This window comes from Pyrus communis, chromosome 5, assembly GCF_963583255.1.
Source record: "Pyrus communis chromosome 5, drPyrComm1.1, whole genome shotgun sequence".
NCBI classification, from domain to species: Eukaryota; Viridiplantae; Streptophyta; class Magnoliopsida; order Rosales; family Rosaceae; genus Pyrus; species Pyrus communis.
In genome coordinates, this window is record NC_084807.1 from 8,114,917 (window position 1) to 8,137,479 (window position 22,563).

Here is a 22,563-nt window from a genome sequence, read left to right on the forward strand (position 1 = left end):
AAACATTACACATGTACGAGTTTTTGATCATGTTATCTATGTGCTTATTGCACTGCCACAATGTACTAAAAATGAGGCCTGAAGACAAACTGGGAATTTATTTTGAATTTGATTCACCATCTATCATTCAACATTTGGAACCCTCAACTGGGATATGTTTACCGCGTGGCTTGCAGAATATGATTTTGATAAGATAGTTTTCCCACCGTTAGGGGGAGAAAATAACTTCGTTCTAAAAGAATGATGAGAAAATATTATTCTAGAAAAATGATGAGAAAAGACCGTTCTAGAAGAACGAAGAAAATTTGTCTTATTTTGATTCATGAAGCAATCAATATAAAAACTAAGTGAGAATAACTGAATGATGCAACAATATGCAAATCAAATGCCAGATGCATTTAATGATGCAACGAAAGTAATAAAATCACATATACTGGCTGCAAATGTGCCTACATGAATTGATGTTCCTGTTGGACAAAATAATGTGGTAGCAAATCTGTTACACGCCTGAAGCGTGGCAGACCCTTAGATTCAAAAGGTTCAGTACTTCGAAAGAAGAAGAATATGACACTACTAAACTATTGCATTCCTAAAGCATAACTGTTGCATGTCGAAAGCATGACAGTCGCCGTATGGATACCTGTCCCAAAAAGGACAATCCGCGGACATGGGAATGTTGATGTCTCATGCATGAAGCATGATAGACATATAGTTTCTAATGACTCAACTCCCGGAAGTGGAGATTAAAATACCAGCTTTATAACACTCAAGAGGAGGTTATGATCCGCATTCTCTAAATTATGACTATCTTGGAAGAAATAGTGTAATGCCCTTGAAGAGGCAATGGATATCCAAAGAAATGAAAAGCTTTTATGCATGTGCATGCACATGAGAATATGGGATAAATGATTGATGACAATCGATGGTAATTTTGGTTTTTACAAGTAGCTACTAAATTCATCAATAAGCTGTATTGATATTGAGTCACGTTCTTTTGTTCTTTGACGAAAGGAAATATTATTTGCCAAAAATGGAGAAAGGCAATTCCATTACAATCTTGTAAGAACGTGGAAAAAATGGACCTATATATGTGTATATAATACAAATAGCCAAAAGATATTGAACCAAATGAGGTTACATATGGCCATTTGTAATACAGTGAATTACACTCACATGATATGACACAAGGTTACTAATTGAAACCTGAAATTATGCTTTTGTAAACAAGTTCATATGAATGGAGAATTATATACGAAGGGTTATGAGTCGCCCACATCATATCTCCATAAGTAAATCCCTCAAATATACATGGAAGCAAGTTGCTCTGTATAAATTCCAAAGGAAAATGTGTCATGAAGTGTAGAAAATCCCTAAAGGATTCAGATTGCTTAAAGAAAACCCTGGAAGGGTAAAACATAAAATATGTACTTAAATACCAATGGATGATATAAATTGCCTTGGTGAGTACTATCATTATGATATTGTTGTAACATACTAAAATCTCTTGCAAGAGTCGATAATATTAGATTTAGACTCCTAAAGAGTCTAGAAAGTTTATAAAGTGTTGAGAGAGATATTGTCTCGAACTGCAGAATCGAACAATATGCCAACACGAATCTTATCCATGATGTTTATAAAGAATCATATGAATTGAAGATTATGAGTTGAATACTCAAATTATTTAGACATTAAGAATGATCATTTATCTTAGTGAAGGTAAAGATAAATTGATATTTGGTCCAGAAATACCACATCTTAGTGAATTATATGCTTTATTGTATTTGGCACAATACATTGAATGAAATAAAGCTTATCTATTAATATCTCCGAGAAATTACATACACATGAGTTAAAACAACCAAACAGGAAGAAACCTTCACAAAGGTTGCTCATGTGAAGCCTTAGTACTTGGAAGTACCCCAGAAGGGGGAGGCACCAAAGGTTGATTATTTAGAGGCTCAGTACTTGGGGAAACTCCAGACGGCTGAGACAATGGGTGTCTTTGGAATAAGGACTCGAACTCCTGATTGTCATTTTGAGTCTGACCTTCGGATTCCAGTAGCTGGTCGAGCTTTATTTTCATGCATGTCGAGTAATTATTTGCAAGCATGTGTAACACTCTATTATCGTGCTTGAAGACTAATGAAAATGGCTTGAAGACTTTGAGTTTTAACGATAAAGGCAAAATATTGGGTAAAGTGAATAGTACCAGGTTTGACTTTTTAGTGTAAAGATGTGGTTTTTCGTTAAAACTCCTTATATACAAACGCTCAACAAAAAAATTTATATATATATACAAACGCTTGTAAAAATAAGCTTTATGTTGTAGTCCTATTAAATTAGAAATGCGATTGTGTAAATTCTAATATATGTAGGTATTCTTTTGGGATTCTACTATATCTCTTAGACTAGATATTATTCTATTAGAGTTGTTTGTAATCCTATTAGGGTAAGGATTTAACATTCCCTACTAATACAAATAAAGGCACAATGGGATGAAATAGAACACACCTCACAATTACACATCTCTCTATTCTTTCTCTATGTGTCGTACCTTCTCTCTCTGGCCTCCATAAGTGTTCAGTAAATTATGCCTACAACACGTTATTAGCATGCTCTTGACGTTGTGTTAACAAGAGTTTTATCTTCAATTAGGGAAGTATTATGTTCGAATCATTCTTTTTAGGGAGTTTTAATGAAAAAGGTTTGAGCAAAGTTTAATTTAATCAAAAACCACCCTATACTATTATTTAACCAAAAAGGCTTTATATTTAATCATAAGGAGAAAACTAATCTATATCAAACCCACAAACATTTAACACACATGGGCTGAACTAAAAGCCCAAAACGAAATGATTTTTTTTTTTCCACATTTGCCCTTAACAGCATTGCTATTTTGTCAACCAATTCTGTTAGAGATAAACTTTCCTTTATTTACAAGTATGCCATTATGCCAGCCAGTTCTTTCTCTCTTTCTTTTTTCTTTCGGCCGTTCGTTCTGTCTTCAAGTTTTGCTTCTTTTTTTTTTTTTCTTGTTTTCTTCTTGTCGTCCCCCTTCCTCCTGAAAGGAAGTAAAACTCAATGTGGGTGAAGGATAGTGGCCACCTCCTCAACCCATTTTGCACGTTTAAAGAAAATGGGTGCAATTGCTTCCCCAATTTCTTTTATTTTATATATATATATATATTATGTTTTTTTATTGTTATTATTTTATTAGTTTATCACTTTTTTGTAATTAGGTGGTTTAGATTCTTTTGTTGATCAATTTCCACCCTTAATTTTGCTTACCACTTAGAATCCATTCTCCTGGAATGCAAGGGCCACTCCATTGGTAATTATCCCAATTTCATTTTCAGTTTTTGAGTCTTTGTAGATTTGCTAGTGGGGTCTCAACTCTTGACGGATAAAACAATGGTCTTGTAGATTTGCTCGTAAAGCTTTGGTATTTTCACCGGCTCAGGTGTTTTCAACATCACCACCTTCTTCTTATTATCAGCCTTTATCGACAGTGGTGTTCGTGGCTTTGTTCTGTCCCAGCAACAACCTGAAAAACAAATCAACAAAAAATGCATTGATATCATACTAACAATTTGATACTTTACGTCTTCAAGTAAAAAAAGGAAAATCAAATAGCTACATTATTTCCCCAATTAAACAAAATTATCAATTATAAACATTGAACACTAACTATTTCTCGAATTGGATAGGGGTATCGATACTATTTATTAAATAGAACACTAGTACTATTATTATTTCTTAAATTAAACACTGGCACTATCATTATTTCTTAAACTGAACACTCACTATTTCTTAAACTGAGTAGTGGTACTATCACTATTTCTTAAACTGAACATTCACTATTTCGTAAACTGAACACAAATATTATCACTATTTCTTAAACTGAATACTCACTATTTTTTATATTAAACATGGGTATTATCACTATTTCTTAAACTTAAGACTAATATTATCACTATTTCTTAAACTGAATACTGATTATTTCTTAAGTTGAACACTGACTATTTTTAGAATTGAACATAGGTACTGTTACTATTTCTTAAACTAAACACTGACTATCTCTAGAACTGAAAACTGACTATTTATTAATTGAAAACTGACTATTTATTAAATTGAAAACTTGTACCATCATTATTTCTTAAACTAAATACTAACTATTTTTCGAATTGAACAAAGATACTATCATTATTTCTTAAACTGAGTACTGATGTCATCACTAATTTTTAAACTAAACACTATTTCTAGAATTGAATATGTGTGTTGTCACTATTTCTTAAACTGAACACTGCGATTATCACTATTTCTTAAACTTAACACTAACTATTTCTTAAATTGAAAATGGGTATTATCACTATTTATGAAACTGAACACAATTACTATTTATGAAAGTGAACACGAGAACTATTTATGAAATTGAACACGAGTACTATTTTTGAAACTGAACACGAGTACTATTTATGAAACTGAACACGAGTACTATTGCTGAAATTGAACACTACCTATTTCTAAAATTGAACACTAACTATTTCTAAAATTGAACATTAACTATTTATAGAATTGAACACGAGTAATATCACTATTTCTTAAACTAAACAACGATTTTTTTGTTATGCATGAAATAAAAACACAATTTTAAAACACCTCCAAATACACCACATAAATTTTCATTTACAAATTTATTATTTTCATTCACAAACACACGACACAGCACCCCAAATGCACACATATAATAGCCATCCATCATCAAAGGTTTATAAACTACATCACAAAACAAATCCTTGAGAACATGAGATATTCCAAGCAAACAAAAAAAATAAACGAACCAAACTCTCATTTTTATTTTAGCATTCTAATGGCTTATTTTCCAAATCAATACAACTTTGCCTTAAATATGCCTTCCATTCCAATCAATGCTTCCTCGTACCCAAAAGTAACAAAAGAATGCTCACTCATACTTCCAACGTAACGTAGTAGCTTAGTGATTACAAAAGGGCAGCTTTCCCTCAAGTACTTAAATCCATCAGTTTCTCCATTATTCCTCTATGAAATGAATCAAATATATCAACCAGGACAGATATTTAATATATTTCTCACTAATTTCTTACCAAAAACAGCAACACAATCAAACATTCAACAGAACCCGCAGCCCGCATCTGCCCCTTGATATATTTTCTTCCACAGGAACTCTCCAACAAAAGGAATAACTAGCCAATCCCATGAAGAAATTAAACTACATTCAGAAAGAACACAAAAACAAGCACCCTTCATTCCTCTGCAACAATGGTTCCCCTCTCACTTACATAGATACCATCAAGAAACTTCCTGATATATAAGATGGCATTTCTGGTTGATCAGGGCATAAGATCGAGAAAAATTCATGTCCATCCAAGATGGGGTTATCCTTGACCTTTTCACATTGGGTGATAGAAACATCATCATATCCACCTTACTCACCTTCTTTCAAAAAGTTATGTGTGTCGATCAACTTGGTCTTATTAGTGATGGAGGCATTGATGGAAAAATTAGCATACACAAACGCATCTTGTAGCGATACCCCTTGGTGATGAGATTTCCGATGTGGGAGAGAGCGGTGCGGATGGCGGGGCTGATTTTGAGGGATTTGATCCAGGCCTTGACCTTCAGCTTCCGCTTTCTGGTCGTATTCCCGTGAGGTCCTTAATGATCTTGGCGTGGACCTTGATCTTGACACCGTCATGGATGTCCATGGTCTCAGAGGAGAGGATGGTCATCATATTCGCTGCTCTGGTTGTTTCTCTCACTCTCTCGCTTTGCAACTCCGGTTGGTGACGAAAGGAGATGAGGAATTTGAGGTTATGGAGGCAGGGAATAACAGAGATAAGAAAGGAAGAGAGGATAAACGAACAAAGACTTGCCGTAGGGGCAAAATCGGAAATTTATAGTTTGGACCATTTTAACTGGGCTAGTTTAATATTGGGTTTTGTCCTAACCATTAAATAAAGTTAGTACATGATTTTTGGTTAACATTCAAAATTTTCAAACCCTTATCATTAGTTTTCCTTTCTTTTTATGATTTATTTATTATTTTATTGAATTGATCTACATGTTATTGATTCAATTTAATTTTTATGTGTTGAACATGATACAACGCATTGGAGATGCAATCCCGGCATTCCAAGAAGGATCTTCTACAAATTCAAAGGCTTTTGTTGTTTTCTGCCAATTTAGTACGTTTAAAATAAAGGAAGATATTTGAAACGACCATGAAGCATGAAAACATTCCTCGTAATGCATGAACCCTTATATTTATATTTTCCTTCTGACACACACACACACACACACATTCATGCACTACGCAATTATAAATCGCTATGTGGAATTTGTGAGTCAAAGAATCGAAAGAAATTAGAAGCAATTTAGGGTTTTTTTTTTCAAACCCTAGATTTCAAAAAAATATATATATATATATATATATATAAAGAAAATATGGGAAAATCGCGGCTTCAGCTAAACATGGACCAAAAGTGTAGCAGCCATTTGGGCTTGCTGTGTGTGTATCACCAAGCCTGCATGCTTGGGTTCTTCACGATTGGGCCTGCAACCCTAATCCGTGCCACCTCATTAGAAGCCAGCCTTGCTGGGCTTCTGCTCCTTGGCCCAAAAACTCGACTGCTACTTGGTTTCCTCCACGCAATGGTCCGCCTGTAGCAACCCATGTTGCTGGGCTTTTGTTTTGTTTTCCCACCCTGGCTTGCATTGTAGTAGCAAGCCTGCTACTTGTGAATTTTTTTCTCTCTCGGCCAATGAGTGCAGCAAGCCTGCATAGCCCCACACATCCGAACCACAGCCTGCAGTTGCTAGGCTATTCAGATTGGACAGCAACCAGCAATCCAATGCTGGGCTACCTCTTTTTTCTCGGCCTAAAGCCATTTTTGGCTTTTTTTTCTTTCAACCCGCATCCATATTTTTGGTGCCCAATTTCATGGTCTTAGCCAATTTTTTGGGTTTTTCTTTCAAATGGCCCGTAGCCGTCTAGCCCAAATTATGGCCTGAAACTTTGTTTTATTTTTCTTCTAGGATTGACCCTGAATGGCCTCGATCTATTGAATTAATTAAAGTGACCAACAATCCACTAATCTGACAAGATATACAAAATTATTGGCCTGTAGCCCATTTTTGGACATTAACGACTCAATATTTTATTTCTTTTCTTTGAATTGTTGACTACCTTTCGTAGTCCTGAAGCACTCACACTTGAGTTCTTGAAGCAACCCAAATCCACTACACTTAATTGAATATTGTATTTTGTGTTCTTACACGTACCTCTTTTTATGAACCAGAAGTTCATAACTAAACTTGAATTTGTAGTTTCGAAGTTAGTGCCTTTGAAACCCTAAGTTTTCGTAAAACAATACACCCATGAAAACCCGATGTTTTTCATGTAAACCATGTCTTAGAACCTGAATGTTCTAACTTTGATGCTTATGGATATCTTATTTCCATAGCACCAATCACAATCTTGTTCCCTCTATTAAGTAGATTGTCGAATTGTAACAAGTTTGATTTCATTAATTTGGACGTTTCTTGACAGAAACCACTTCATATGGATACAAGATGTGAATCTCCACTTGACTATCAAGAAGTTGAGAAATAATTGAAGCTAACAATGGTATGGAAGAGCTAAATAAGCCTTTGCCATGATCTTTATTCGAAGACTTATGCCCGAAGCATTACAAAAGGAAATACCTCCCGAATGAGGATTCCATGGCTCTTTGGCTCATTCCTACGAACCGTCTAATCATGAAATATATTGCCTGAAGCACACCATGATTACGTCTATGAATGAGTACGATTTTGAAGTTTATAAATCTGATAGAATTTCGTCTTGAGAATACTTTTTCTCGTACTGCCATGTTTCTAACTCGCTCATGAGGTAGTCATGTAAAGAACAGAAGTTTACCAAATTCTCAGATCTAATTACTACCACAAACATGAAAGAAAGGTATAGACCCAACTTTGGCTGAAGTTTACCGAACAGTATATATCCAGTTCGGTTGGAGTTTACCGAATGGCTCAACCCAGTTGGTCAAAGCCTATCGAATGGTGGTGCCCTGTTTTGGCAGGGATGCACCAAAGGGCATGCTCTGCTTCGGAAGAGGTGCATCGAAAGGTATTCCTCTACTTCGGTAGAGGCCTACCAAACAGACCTTCTAGCTTTAGCTGGAATCTACCGAACCCAATTATGGGTTTATCTCTCTCATAATCCAATTTCGAGTTTGTTTTTACAACATATGGTAGAATCAGGGCCTGCCAAGGTGTGGCATCATGCTTAAAGCATGATCCTTGGCACCTAAGACCTAAAACTTCAAGAATAAGAGATAGTATTCCTAAACCTTAACCCTACAGAATCTACTTCCGTCTTGATGGAATAAATCATTGGTTATGCACCTGTTCGTGCCTCTACCAATGTCGTTAAGGAGTACCAATCTCATAGTTAATATGTGAAACTATTTTTGCTTCACCGAACACCATTGGAAGAGCAGAATTTTGATATGAATGCCTTGTAGGCCAAATCCTCTCAGTAAAACATTTACTTTGTGAACATTTTTCCATGTTCTTGGATTCACGTTTGGTGTTTGTTTTAGTTATGGATAATCTTATTGATATTGCCCTCGAATATGAGTTAATTGAATCATGTGTTCTTGTATGCATGTGACCGAATTCAATTAAATATGTCATTAGGTACGAATGTAGGAAAGTTAGTAGTCTGGATGAATGTGACACTAACTTTATACCTAAAATCACATATTTAGCAACGACTTCAGGTATATCCAACCTGATTAAGAGCATTGGCATGCTCCTCATTGTATGAATGGTACTACATTACCATTTCAAAGACCTTATATTCTCCTCGTTCCGAAAGAACGTCGTTGAGTCTTAACGATATTTAAGATGACAATGATCGTGAATGAAACCATTGAAGAATATAAAGTGAAATATCTTTGCACCAACTCCAAAAATGAGCCTACAACTTTGCTTTGGGGCCAATGGGCTGTCTTCCAACTGGGAACATGCCACATGTGGCCGGCCTGGAGGCTAGTGATTAAGTAGTTTATTTGATTTGGCATGACCATTTGGGACACATAGGTTGAACAATGATGTTACGATGCATCTCCTTACCCGAAGTAAGGATCTTGTGTCTACAAGTACACTTTGTCAAGCTTACTCATTGGGGAAATTGATTTTCTAAATCATTCCTTGCAAAGATACGAAATCACCCTCTTTTCATAGTGGAAAAGGAATATATGTGAACTAATACAACCAAAATGCGAACCATATAAATACTTATGGCTTTGGTTGATGAATCGACAAACTGGTCACATGTTTGTCTACTCACATTACTGCTAAATCTCTTGGCCGATTTTAAGGGTTCACCACCCTACTTATCCCTTAAAGTCCGGGAGACTCGATAATGCTAGAGAATTTATATCAACGGTTTTCGATAAAGTATTGCATGTCATTTGGGTTTATAATTGAACATCTAATTCCCATGTTCACCCCAAATAGCCCCGCATAGTGATCATAAAAGCGCAATTTAAATGATTGCCCGGACCTTGTGACCGTAACAAGTTTTTGGTTTTTGCCTAGGGCTATGCAATCTTGTACGCAGCTATTTGGTCCACCTTAAGGTTTGTTGCCACCGAACCTATTCGATGTTACAGTTGGTACGAACTTGACGTTTCGTATTTACACGTTTTGGGTGTGCATTCCATGTGCCAAGTTTTGCCGCCACAATGTACCAATATGTGTCCTCAAAGAAGGATGTGAATCTTTGTCGATTATGATTCTCCTTCACACTAGCTTTATTAGAGCCATTTCATGCGATCTCTTCACTGCTCATTTGCGGATTGTCAATTCAATAAGACAGTCTTCCCGCTGTTAGAAGGAGATAAGAACGTCAACGTTCTTGTAGAACGGTTCGAATTTGCATGGACGTTGCCCACTGTGTCTCATCTCGATCCCCATACTGCACAAGTGTGGTAAGCAAGTGCGATGAATTCTAGCTTTCAAAATGTTGCTCCAAACACATTCTTCTGATCTAGTTAAAGTGACAAGATCATATACCAACTATAAACATGCCTACAAGGATAAACGTACTTAATGGATGTTGAGTCAACATCCCCGAAAGGTATGCCGCCTCTATTAGACTGTTTGGCCTCTGGTAGTTCTAGTGGAGCTTGCCGAATAAGGTGGTGAACATGATGGTGCTTGGCTACTCTATGTTGCACAAAGATCGTAGAGAGAGTTTGAGATGAAAGATGAGAGATGTAATGGCAATAGAGAGATAAGGGAATCTGAGAGAGTGGGAAAAGAGGTGACATGAGGACAAAGGGAAGAGGAGACCCATGTGGGTGGGTCCCTCTAGACATAAAATATTAAAATATAAAGGCGCAAATTATCTAGAATAGTGAATTTACCAAAATGCCCTTCTACTTCGTAGTTCCGAAAAGTCTTTGTTCTAACTCTGAATTCAATTCCGCTTAAGCCCATGCATTTGTATGGTCGAGTACTCTGATAATGTGTGTGTGTCTTTGGGTCAAGCCCAAACAATAATTAATTAGGCACGAGGCCTAATTAATAAAATACGAACGCAAACGGGCCTACTTGCCCACTTGCTTAACGAACCCAACGAATAAGTCATTGATATTACAGTGTGCAGCTTGCAATACCGCTAACTCACTATTGTCTCGATAAACAAGTAATAATTCCCAAGAGTGCAAAATTACCATTTTTCCTTTCATTGGGAAATGTGCATAATTCGTTCAATTTATACCCGTTCATGCTCACGTGTTCGTAAGAAATCACCGAGAAATATGTGCAAAGGAACAAGAAGTGATAAGGACTCAAATGTCCACAAAGGATTTCCAACTGTCATGGGCATTTTTGTAATTTCACATGATTAGGGAATAAAATAATATTAAACTAGGAACGGGATGTCACAGTTTTCAATTTCATTAAGTATTGTTTTAATAGATTTAATGCAATATGTAATAATTTATTCAAAAAAAGAAAATGCAATATGTAAAAACTATCGTGTATTCTAAGAATTTGGTTAGTTGCCTCAATAAATGGATCCCACAAAGTGATAAAAAAAAAAATTTAGATTGACATTATTATTTAACATATTAGGTGGATCAAATTTTTTTTATAAAATGTCAAATTGCCACACAAGCCATCAAATATCAATTTGATGTTTTAAATTTAACATCTTATTTGGAATACTCTTAGCATTTCACGTGGCAAGACGTGAATGGTCTACAATTGTATAATAAATATGAGTTGATATTAATAATAAATAATAATGACATATGATACAAAGAGAATAATTGAAAATCTCATAAAAAATATAAGGTGATAATGATACGGAGAGGATAAGGTCAACAAAGCATTAAAATATGTGTAAATATATATGGGTGAAATTGCACAAATATAATTACTTTTCATAGTGAATAGTAACTGTCTTTAGGCGTGGCTTGCCCTTGTCCTTACTCAACGGGTGAAATTTCTCTTCGGCCATTATCTAGGTGCGTCTCTCTTGAGAGAGATTGGTTAATTTGGTTGTTGACATCACATATGTAATTGCTCCTTCAATCGGGAAAGCTTTCTCAAATTTTATTCAGTAAGTGATACGTACAAACAATTGTTTTAACCTTAGATTAGATTATTTTGTCTTAAAAACCTACAACTAGCATGCGGAACAAAACGATCAGATGGAAGCCACCAACAGGCAATAAACAGGGACCGGGAGCTATCAGATGGACAACACAGCACAAATCAAGTTAAGTGTAGTATACGTGACTGTTAAGTTTTATATGTGGGCCAATCTGGAAGTTGAGTTTTACATATGAACCAATCTGTTCTGATACAATTAAAAGGTATGTACTATCAAACGGGGCAATATAAATAGTAGTTTAACTTTTTATAAACTCTTGCAAGGTTTTGTTATGTTCCGACATGGGACTTTGGCCTCCACATCTTCACATGTTGTACAAATAACTTGTTTTTCCCATTAGTTTTCTTGCTAAAATATGCCAATAAATTTTGAAAAATGGGACATAAAAGTACTCTTACGATATCCTTCACATGAAAATGTTTTCTGCAAGAATAAAAGGTGTATTGTCCTCGTACAATAAAAGAGAAGTTAAGTTACAATGAGCATGGGCTTTCTGCAAGAATAAAAGATGTATTGTCCTCATACAATAAAAGAAAAATTAAGTTACAATGAGCATGGGAACTGTAGAATTATCAGAGAGACCAACAACACCGATATTGTCTCCAACTTGTTAATTACCTCCTGCAAAGTACGGTAAGTGTGGAGTTTTATCACAAAAGGCCTCGGTATTAGTTGGAGTGAGGTTAATATATTTAAACTCTTATGTTCTCATAAATACGGTCGATATGGAATATTTCAACAGAAACTATTGAGGAGAATTTATAAGATAGATATTTAATAGACGACATTGATGTTTCATGTTTCTGCACTTCAAGTCCGCCAGCCCTTTTGCATTTGTTGCCTATTGCACAACTCTTGGATGTTAATATTCAGTTTACAAGCAGTTTCTTCAAAACCAGTTCCCTTGTACTTCACGATTCTAATTCATTCGCTTCGATGATTGGAACGAAATGTTGTACAAATTTCATAGCTCTAGTTTTAGAATTTTAGACAACATTACTCTTAAATTTCTAACTGTTGTACAAGTATTCTTAGATACTGAGGCATAGGACAGTTTCGATTTCATTTGATTGAAAAAAATGTCTCCAATTAATCGAATCAATATTGAATCCTTTTAAATAAACATAGCTGCTTTCATTCTAATTTCAGAAAATCCGAATCCATGACAACATGCAGCACTCTACTATCTTTATTTACATTACTTTCATCTCCATTTTTTTTTTTTGTTAAAGGAACTCGACGGTACAAACAAACGTTGATATAACTTAAAACACTATGATATATAGGGCAAAGTCTTGAATTTGAACAGCACAATCAGCTAAAAGCTAAAAAGCACAAGTACATTCTTTCCTTCTTTTTAAAGAAACCTTAACGGTATGAGGAAAATTTTTATTGAATAAAATAAAAAGGTTACACCTAGTCAGGGAGGACATAAACCTTACCCCTCAAAATAAAGAGAGAATAAAGAAAAGAAAGCTAAAATACAAGAAAATAGGGGAACATACATAACGTGAAACAAACTTACAACTATACATATAGAAACAGAAGGAAAGAAACCACAACAGAGAAAACAAACGACAACAACAAATGCATAACATTGTGACAAACTCAATTTCTACGCCCACCACTTGTACTCTAAATTTTCCAGATCATTTGTCTGATCATTCCAACAATCTTAAGAAACATATCGGGCCTCCTTGTGATCCCAACATCTGCAAGAACTACTCCCACAATCAACCCACTTCCACATCCGGCCGAAACAATTTTCCAATCAAATTCAAATATTCCCGCTGAGCTAGAATCACCATCGTCTACGGTTGATGGTGGACGTTGAGGGGCCTTAGACTTTCCACATTTCTTTGGCAATGGATCTCCACACAACCCTGGGTTTCCCTCGTATGAAGTGATATTCAATGAATTAAGCTGCGTTCCTTGTGGTATAGGACCTGTGAGATTGTTGTGAGACACATTGAAACTGCCAAGAAAATTAAGTTGCCTCAGTTGTTGGGGGATCTGTCCTGAGAGCTTGTTTTGTGAAAGGTCCAACGATTCAAGCTTCGTCAAGTTTCTGAAGGATGATGGTATAGAACCAGTGAGAATGTTGTGGGAAAGATTCAGCGAACGAAGCTCCTTAAGCTTCCCAATGAAGTCTGGAATTTCCCCTTCAAATTTGTTGCTGGAGATATCAAAGGATGCAAATTCTTCTCGAATCATTGGATAGTATTGCTCCAAACCTTTTGTTGCTAGTGTGAGTGCGTAACCAGCATATCTAATAATCCTGGCTCCACTGGCATCATAAGCTACGTCTGTGAACATATATGCTGACTTGTTAACAATAATACTTGGAAACATAAATGGAACGGCGCCAGTAAAATTATTGTAAGACAAATCAAGAATGTGTAACTTGGGGAAATCGACATTCTTTCTAGATTTTCCAATCACACCGTAGAATCTATTATGGCGCATTGCCAAAAGTTTTAACTCTTGAAGAGTCCCCAACCAAATGGGAAAAACATCATTGAATTGATTGTTTGACAAAACAAGATACTCAAGCCTCGCACAATTGACCAATGACCTTGGTATCTGCCCGTGCAATTTGTTGTGACTCACGTCAATCATCCTCAAACTGCTTCCGCTGTTGTATGTCTGAGGAATAACTCCGTGAAAGGAGTTGTTTCCAAGAAGTAAAAGAGTCACATCATCACTAAAGTTTCCGAGACATTGAGGAAGCATGCCACTCAACTTATTTTTCGACAAGTCAAGCAACTGAAGATTTTTCATATTGCAAAGCAATGATGAGATTTCTCCAGTAAAGTTGTTGTCTGTAGCTGTATATTCTAGCATAGTTGGAGGAGGTACCGGTAGTGATCCATGAAACATGTTGGACGAAAACGTTATGCCTACCAGGTTCACCCAAGGAAGGACAAGCGGAAATTGGCCTGAAAAGAAGTTTCCACTTATGTCTAAATAGACCAAAGTTTCTATGCTTGTGTTCCACATCCAGTTTGGTACTTGGCCTCGGATTTTGTTTCCAGCAATTTCCAAACGCTCCAACCCCTTCTGATATTGTAAGAAGGATGGAAACTCTGTTAGGTTGCAATTACTCAATCCAAGAACGGTGAACTGTTGAACTGTTGAATTCATAGTGACAAATTCTAAACTGTTCCAACTTAATTGAAGTTGGAAAAGAAATTGTAGATTTTGAAACATTTGAAACTCTACTACACCACTCAGACTATTCAATTGTAGATAAAGGATTTGAAGATTTGTGAGATTTGAAAATGACGCAGGAACTGAACCATTTAATCTATTAAAAGCAAAATCTAGGTACTCTAGTTTGCTAAAGTTGCCTAACCAAGATAGGATTGGACCAGTTAATCGACTCGTACTAATCCTAAAAGTTGCCAGTTGGGTAAGGTTGCCAAGGAATCAGGAATTGGACCTCCAAATTTATTGGCTGAAATGTCTAGATAAGTGAGCTGCCTAAGATTCCCAAGAAAAGATGGAACCAACCCTTCCGAAAAATTGCATTGAGCCACATCGAAGTTTTGTAGTGAATGAAGGTTTTGAATTGAAGAGGGTATTGTTCCAAAAAAGCCAGTAAAGCCGACTTTCAGTAAGATGAGAGGACTGCTTTGATTAAATTCAGGAAAATATCCAGTCAATTCTTGGTATGATGTATTTTTCCGATTAGGAATTTGGATTGGAAGCCTTTGATAGGATCAGACATGGTAAAAAGGAAATTGCAAGAAAGTAAATGCAAGAAATGGAAAAGGAAATCAAAGGAAATTCAGTCTCTTTTCATCATAAAAGGGGTTTAAATACACCCAAAGATAGCTAGGATTTGAAATATAAATGGGCCTAATTATATCACATATGTAATGGGCCTAATAGCTAATAACAACAATAGCTGGTCTAATTGATCTAATAGAAGCCCAATAACTTAGAGTCGCATCAATCCCACCCCCTTAAGATGAGGCTTGTCCTCAAGCCTCTCAAGCCGAGAAAGAAGCTTGCAGCAGTCTGGAAAGAGGCCAGCCAATTTGCCAAACGGTGTACCATACTCATATTCAGTATTAGCTTCTGTACGGACTTTAAATCACGAACCATGTTCTTCCAAAACATCTTCGGTGTGTTCACCCAAAAAACAAATATCAGTAACTCAGATCCTGCCAAAATGAAATCAGGCAGTCTTGCCAAATACTTTGAGATGGAATAAAATAGTTGAAGCACACTGATTTTGACAACACTGAACACGAGAACAATCAGCCTTGTTGCATCACCAACCACAAACTCGTGTGGTAGATAGATTGAATTAAAGATGGCAAGAAATAGGGTATGTTGTACCAATAGCACCCATTTCATAGCAAGCAGCATCTCCGATGAATGGTCAAGCAAAATACAGGTTTCTTCATCATATTCGAAAGCCTCTGCATCATGCTCTGGAAATAGGTTGGAGGCCCAAAAATAGTATGGCAAATAACTTGTCACAAAGCCATTGAATACCTCAAGATTAGTGAGTGAAGGCCAATTGTTGTTCAGCAATACACCAAAAGAATTCAAAGAGATCTCACCCCCGTTGCGAAATTCCATGGATGATTGGATGGCTTGATAATCGCTTAAGTAGAGCAGTGAATCGGCACAGAACATTCCATAATTTATCATCTCATGCTGCAAAAAGAGTGCTAGACCCTTCCAATAATCGAAACAGTTTGGCACACCACCAAATGTGTTTGTCATCTGGTACACTACAGAGCGAATGGGTCTAATCCTAGCTGTATGTGACATCTCACTCTTGAAAAACCATATTACAGGGGACTCATTACTCTGGAATATGTAGGTGAAAAAGCGAATTAGGTAATCATTTCTCTACCACTCTGTCTTGTTTGAACCCCGAACACTTCGTGAAAGTGATGGTTGTATTCCTTCCCCATAAAGAATATGGATCATGTTCACACGAACTAAAGCAGTGAAATGATTCCAACCAATTATAGTAAATCCCTTGTACACAGAAAACCAAATTGCAGAATCTAGTGCTGCTCTCATATTTCCCAAGGTAACTCTCCATATACCATGGTGATGAAAACGATCAACTAGAACAAAATTACAGCGCAAAACTTCATTCCATAGGTGTAGTGATAAGAACACTACAGCTTCCCCAACCCAACAAAGAACAAGTATAAATATGATCTGATTCAAGCATATGAAAGTGTGAAACCAAACAAAGAACAAGTGTAAATACTGGAGGTAGAACCTGAGCAGGAGGCAATGAGGTAGTAGGATCTGGAAAGTACCTCTCCATTAAACGAATATGAGTCGTATGAGCCATAAACAAGGCTGCCATGAGGTCGACATTGTATTTAGCATTGAAGTGGCACCATGATACATACTCATCACCATCAAAATGCTTGCCAAAATCAGTTATTATACCAATGCTGTCAATATAGAAGGCAAGAACCACATGGATTTGATTTGCATAAGCAATATAGGAAGCTACCAATGGACTCATGTACTTAGAAATAACCTCTATAACTTGCAAAAGCCTCTGTGAAGCTGATAGAAATGCCTTGTTCAGCACACCATGGTAATGCATGCCATCTAGTAAAAATCGAGCAGTAGGTTGTGTTACCCAAGTTAGCAACATGTTCTCAAATGTCTCCAGTTGGAATGGGTTCGAATTTATAGTGAAAAGACCATCCAATGGCTCTGTACCCACTGCTAGAGAATATTTTTCCTTGACAAGTTTTGAAGCTACGAAAATAGGTAACGCAAAACTTGTCAATGACACTGGCAGCACATATGCATTAGCATCATCTAAGAACTCAACAAGGGATATTTCAGAACTGAAGGTAAACCCTTGTTTGCCGGACAGTACAAATTCCTCGAACTCATCATGGTCTAACCTCATCCACTTGGAACGGAATGAGAAAACTAATGCAAAAGCTGCACAGCTTAATTTGCAAAATGCATGCCCCAGATCCCATACAAGCTGAAATTCAAGTAGAATAGTTAAAAGGGAGAGAAAGCTAGATGTAGACCAATAGTCAAGGTATCCAATAGAAGACCCTCGCCAATCGAAGCAGCCGAAGCTCCTCCATAAGAAACATTGGTTTCTGGATTCCAATAGAAGACCAGACCACACATCCATCACACTTCTTCACGGTGCCGGAAGTGTGGGATCAACGAAGGCAAACCACAGATCCACGGTGGAAAAGGAAATCAATTGATAGGATCAAACATGGTAAAAGGGAAATTGCAAGAAAGTAAATGCCGGAAGTAGAAAAGGAAATAAAAGGAAATTCATATTTTCATTCATAAAAAGGGTTTAAGTACACCAAAGATAGCTAGAGTTTGAGATATAAATGAGCCTAATGATATCACATATGTAATGAGCCTAATAGCTAATAACAATAATAACTGGGCTAATTGATCTAATAGAAACCCAATAGTTTAGAGTCGCATCAACTTTATCTGTCATTTCTACTTTGACAGTCTTGTTTCTCTATTGTAAATATGAATTCATCACACAAAAACACAAAAAGGTTTTGTTATTTCCCATTAATTTTCTTGTTAAAATATGTCAATAAAATGAAAGGTTTTGTTATTCTCCAATGTGGGACTTTCGCTTTCACCTCTTCACATGTACTAATGACTTCTTTTTTTTCCCATTAATTGTCTTGTTAAAATATGTCAATAATTTTGAAAAATGGTACATAAAAGTACTTACAAGGTTATAATATTCTTCATGTGAAAATGTTTTCTGCAAGAATAAAAAGTGTATTATCCTTGCACGACAAGAGAAAAATTAAGTCACAATGAGCATGGAAACTATCGAGGAGAATTTATAAGATAGATATTTATATTAACGATAACATTATTATTTCATTAATGATATAACACAAGTTTTAGGGCTAACGACATTGATGTTTTCTGTTTCTGCGCTTCAAGTCCACCAACCCTTTTGCATTTGTTGCCTATTGCACAACTGATGTATTCAGTTTACAAGTTGTTCCTACAAAACCAATTCCCTTGTAATCCACGATTCTCATTCATTCCCTCCGATGATTGGAACAAAATGTTGTACAAATTTCGTAGCTCTGGTTTTAGAATTTTAGACAATTCTTGCTATACACATTACTCTTAAATATGTAACTGTTGTACAAGTATTCTTAGTTACTAAGGCATAGCTAGGAAAGTTTCGATTTCATTTGATTGAAAAGATTGTCTCCAATTAATCGAATGAATAAGAATCCTTCCAAATGAACATAGTTGCTTTCATTCTAATTTCAAAAAATCCAAATCCATGAAAACGTGCAGCACTCTACTATCTTTATTTACTTTACTTTCTATCTCCATTTAATTGTTAAAGAAACTCGAGGGTACAAGTAAACTGATATAACTTAAAAACAATATGATATATAGGGCTGAGTCTTGAACATGAACACAATCAACTAAAAGCTAAAAAGCACCAATACATTCTATCGTCTTTTTATAAAAGAAACATCAACAGTACGAGGGAAAATTTATTAAATAAACAAAAGAAGTTACACTTAGTCAGGGGGGGACATAAACCTTACCCCTCAAAATAAAGAAAGAAGAAAGAAAAGAAACCGAAATTACAAGAAAATAGGAGGGACATACACTTACATAACCTGATACAAACTTATAACTAAACATATAGAAAGAGAAGGAAAGAAACTAGAACAGAGAAAACAAACGAAATGCGTAACGGTAACAAACTGAATTTCTACTTCCCCCACTAGTACTCTAAATTTTCCTTATCATTTGCCTGATCATTCCAACAATCTTAAGAAACAAGTCGGGCCTCCTTGTGATCACAACATCTGCAAGAACTACTCCCACTACCAACCCACTTCCACATCCGGCCGAAACAATTTTCCAATCAAATTCAAATATGCCTTCTGAGCTAGAATCACCTTCGTCGACGGTTGAAGGTGGAAGTTCAGGGGCCTTAGGATTTCCACATTTCTTTGGCAATGGATCTCCACACAACCCTGGGTTTCCCTCGTATGAAGTGACATTCAAGGAAGTAAGCTGGGTTCCTTGTGGTATAGGACCTGTGAGATTGTTGTGAGACACATTGAAACTGGAAAGAAAATTAAGTTGCACCAGCTGTTGGGGGATACGTCCTGAGAGCTTGTTTTGTGAAAGGTCCAATGATTCAAGCTTCATCAAGTTTCCAAAGGATGATGGGATAGAACCAGTGAGAATGTTGTGGGATAGATTCAACGAACGAAGCTCCTTAAGATTCCCAATGAATTCTGGAATTTTCCCTTCAAATTTGTTGCTTGAGATATCAAAGGATGCAAATTCTTCTCGAATCTTTGGGTAGTATTGCTCCAAACCTTTTGTTGCTATCTTGAGTTGGTAATCAACATCGGTAACAATCGTGAATCCATTGACATCATAAACTACGTGTGTGACCATATATGCTGACTTGTTTACAGTAATATTTGGAAACACAGATGGAACCGCACCAGTAAAATCATTGTAAGCCAAATCAAGAATGCGTAACTTGGGGAAATCGACATTCTTTCTAGACTTTCCAATCACACCGTAGAATTCATTATGGCGCATTGCCAAAAGTTTTAGCTCAAGAAGAGTCCCCAACCAAATGGGGAAAACATCATTGAATCGATTGTTTGACAAAACAAGATACTCAAGCATCATACAATTGACCAATGACCTCGGCAACTGCCCCTGCAACTTGTTATAACTCACATCAATCATTCTCAAATTGCTTCCTTTGTTGTATGTCTGAGGAATAATTCCGTGAAAAGAGTTGTTTCCAAGAAGTAAAAGAATCAGATGATCACTAAAGTTTCCGAGACATTGAGGAAGCATGCCACTCAAGTTATTTTTTGACAAGTCAAGATACTGAAGATTTTTCATATTGCAAAGCAACGGTGAGATTTCTCCAGTAAAGTTGTTGTCTCCAGCTGAATATAGTTTCATGGTGGGTGGAGGTATCGGTAATGGTCCATGAAACATGTTGGACGTTAACCCCAAGCTTATCAGATTCACCCAAGGAAGGAAAAGTGGAGGTTGGTCTGAAATGAGGTTTTGAGAAATGTCTAACAATACCAAAGTTTCTATGCTTGTGTTCCACATCCATTTTGGTACTTGGCCTCGGATTTTGTTTCTAGAAAGGTCCAAACGCTCCAAACGTTTCTGATATTGTAAGAAAGATGGAAACTCTCTTATGTTGCAAGAACTCAATCCTAGAATGGTGAACTGTTGAACTGTTGAATTCACAATTCTGGATTCGGTGACAAAATCTATATTGTTCCAATTTAATTGGAGTTGGTAAAGAAATTTTAGATTTTGAAACATTTGAAACTCTACCACACCACTCAGACTATTGGAATGTAGATAAAGGATCTCAAGGTTTGTGAGATTTGAAAATGACGCTGGAATTGAACCATTTAATCTATTATAATTAAAATCTAGGTACTCTAGTTTGCTAAAGTTGCCTAACCAAGATGGGATTGGACCAGTTAATCGATTCGTAGCACTATTAATCCTAAAAGTAACCAGTTGGGTAAGGTTTGCCAAGGAATCAGGAATAGGACCTTCAAATTTGTTGTTTGAAATGTCTAGATAAGTGAGCTGCCTAAGATTCCCAAGAAAAGATGGAACCAACGCTTCCGAAAAATTGCGTTGAGCCACATCGAAGTTTTGCAGTGAATGAAGGTTTTGAATTGAAGAGGGTATTGTTCCAAAAAAGCCAGTAAAGCCGACTTTCAGTAAGATGAGAGGACTGCTTTGATTAAATTCAGGAAAATATCCAGTCAATTCTTGGTTGTATCTCACACTAAGAGATTCTAGGTTTGGCAGTTGGAAAATTCTCACTGGAAATTCACCAAACAGGTGACAGTCCCTGAGATAGAGGGTTGTCAAAGATGATAAATTAGCCATGGAATGAGGAATTGCCGAAGATACATTTACGAAACTGAGAGAAAGCACTTCGAGACTAGTTAAGTTTTGCACTAGGCTTCCAAGATCTGATGCTTCAAGTTTCAACAAGGGATAATTCTCCTCTTCTGACGACTGATGATCCTTATCTTCTGACAATCTATCGAGATTGAGAGCTAGATTAAGGTATGTCAACTTGGATAACAGTGAAAGTTCAGAAGGGACTTGACCAGAAAAGACAGAGGTAGAGAGGTCAAGATGAGTAAGGCTTGGAAAATTCCTAATGCTAGTAGGAATTTGAGAGTAATTGAAGTTATTGTCAGAGAGGTTTAACCTTTGAAGATGAACAAGGCGGAAGAGGCTGCTTTTGCTGTTGATAGAGCCGTGGAGACAGCTGCTACCAAGATCTAGGCCAATCACATGACCCGTCTTCTCATCACACTCGACACCTTCCCATGAGCAGCAGGTGCTATTTCCTCCTTCAGCTGGTTTCCATGATGAAACCTTTGGATAAGCATCGGTAGATCTAGAAGCAGATTTGTCAATAGTAAAGCTGTCTTTGAATTGCAGCAGGGCGGACTTCTCCCCATCAGGGCAAGATGGATACTGCTTCTGCGAAGAGTAGGAAGAGGTAGCAATAACCACATGATGAAACAACAACAAAACTAGTACTAGTTTTGAAACCATGCGAATGATGGAGATATCAAGTAACACCATAACAACAATCGTTTGATTTTTTTTTTTTTTTTTTTTTTTTTGCACTCTTAGCTATGTATGGAGTGCAAAGTGACACAACTATTTATAGACTGACATCAGTATAAAATTCTTCCGCAATATAATTTCTAAAACATGATAGAGACATTGTAACGAAATTTCTCATTAACTCAAGAGTGCAA

General features: G+C 36.4%; 1 protein-coding gene and 2 pseudogenes across 1 annotated transcript; all 3 read right to left on the minus strand.

The window, feature by feature from the left end:
• Positions 1 to 5,183: 5,183 nt before the first annotated feature.
• On the minus strand, positions 5,184 to 5,771 carry LOC137733194 (large ribosomal subunit protein uL6-like; annotated as a pseudogene).
• Positions 5,772 to 13,357: 7,586 nt separating this feature from the next.
• Positions 13,358 to 17,879, minus strand: LOC137734242 (receptor like protein 22-like; annotated as a pseudogene).
• Positions 17,880 to 19,253: 1,374 nt separating this feature from the next.
• Positions 19,254 to 22,401, minus strand: LOC137735728 (receptor-like protein 7). The gene has a single exon (XM_068475171.1). It carries the CDS (start codon positions 22,382 to 22,384, stop codon positions 19,499 to 19,501), a length of 2,886 nt encoding a protein of 961 aa, XP_068331272.1. The 5' UTR covers positions 22,385 to 22,401; the 3' UTR covers positions 19,254 to 19,498.
• Positions 22,402 to 22,563: the final 162 nt, after the last annotated feature.

Bases quoted from the DNA above. Each gene is read 5' to 3' on its own strand.
- LOC137735728 (XM_068475171.1), bottom strand. From the start codon at position 22,384: ATGGTGTTACTTGATATCTCCATCATTCGCATGGTTTCAAAACTAGTA.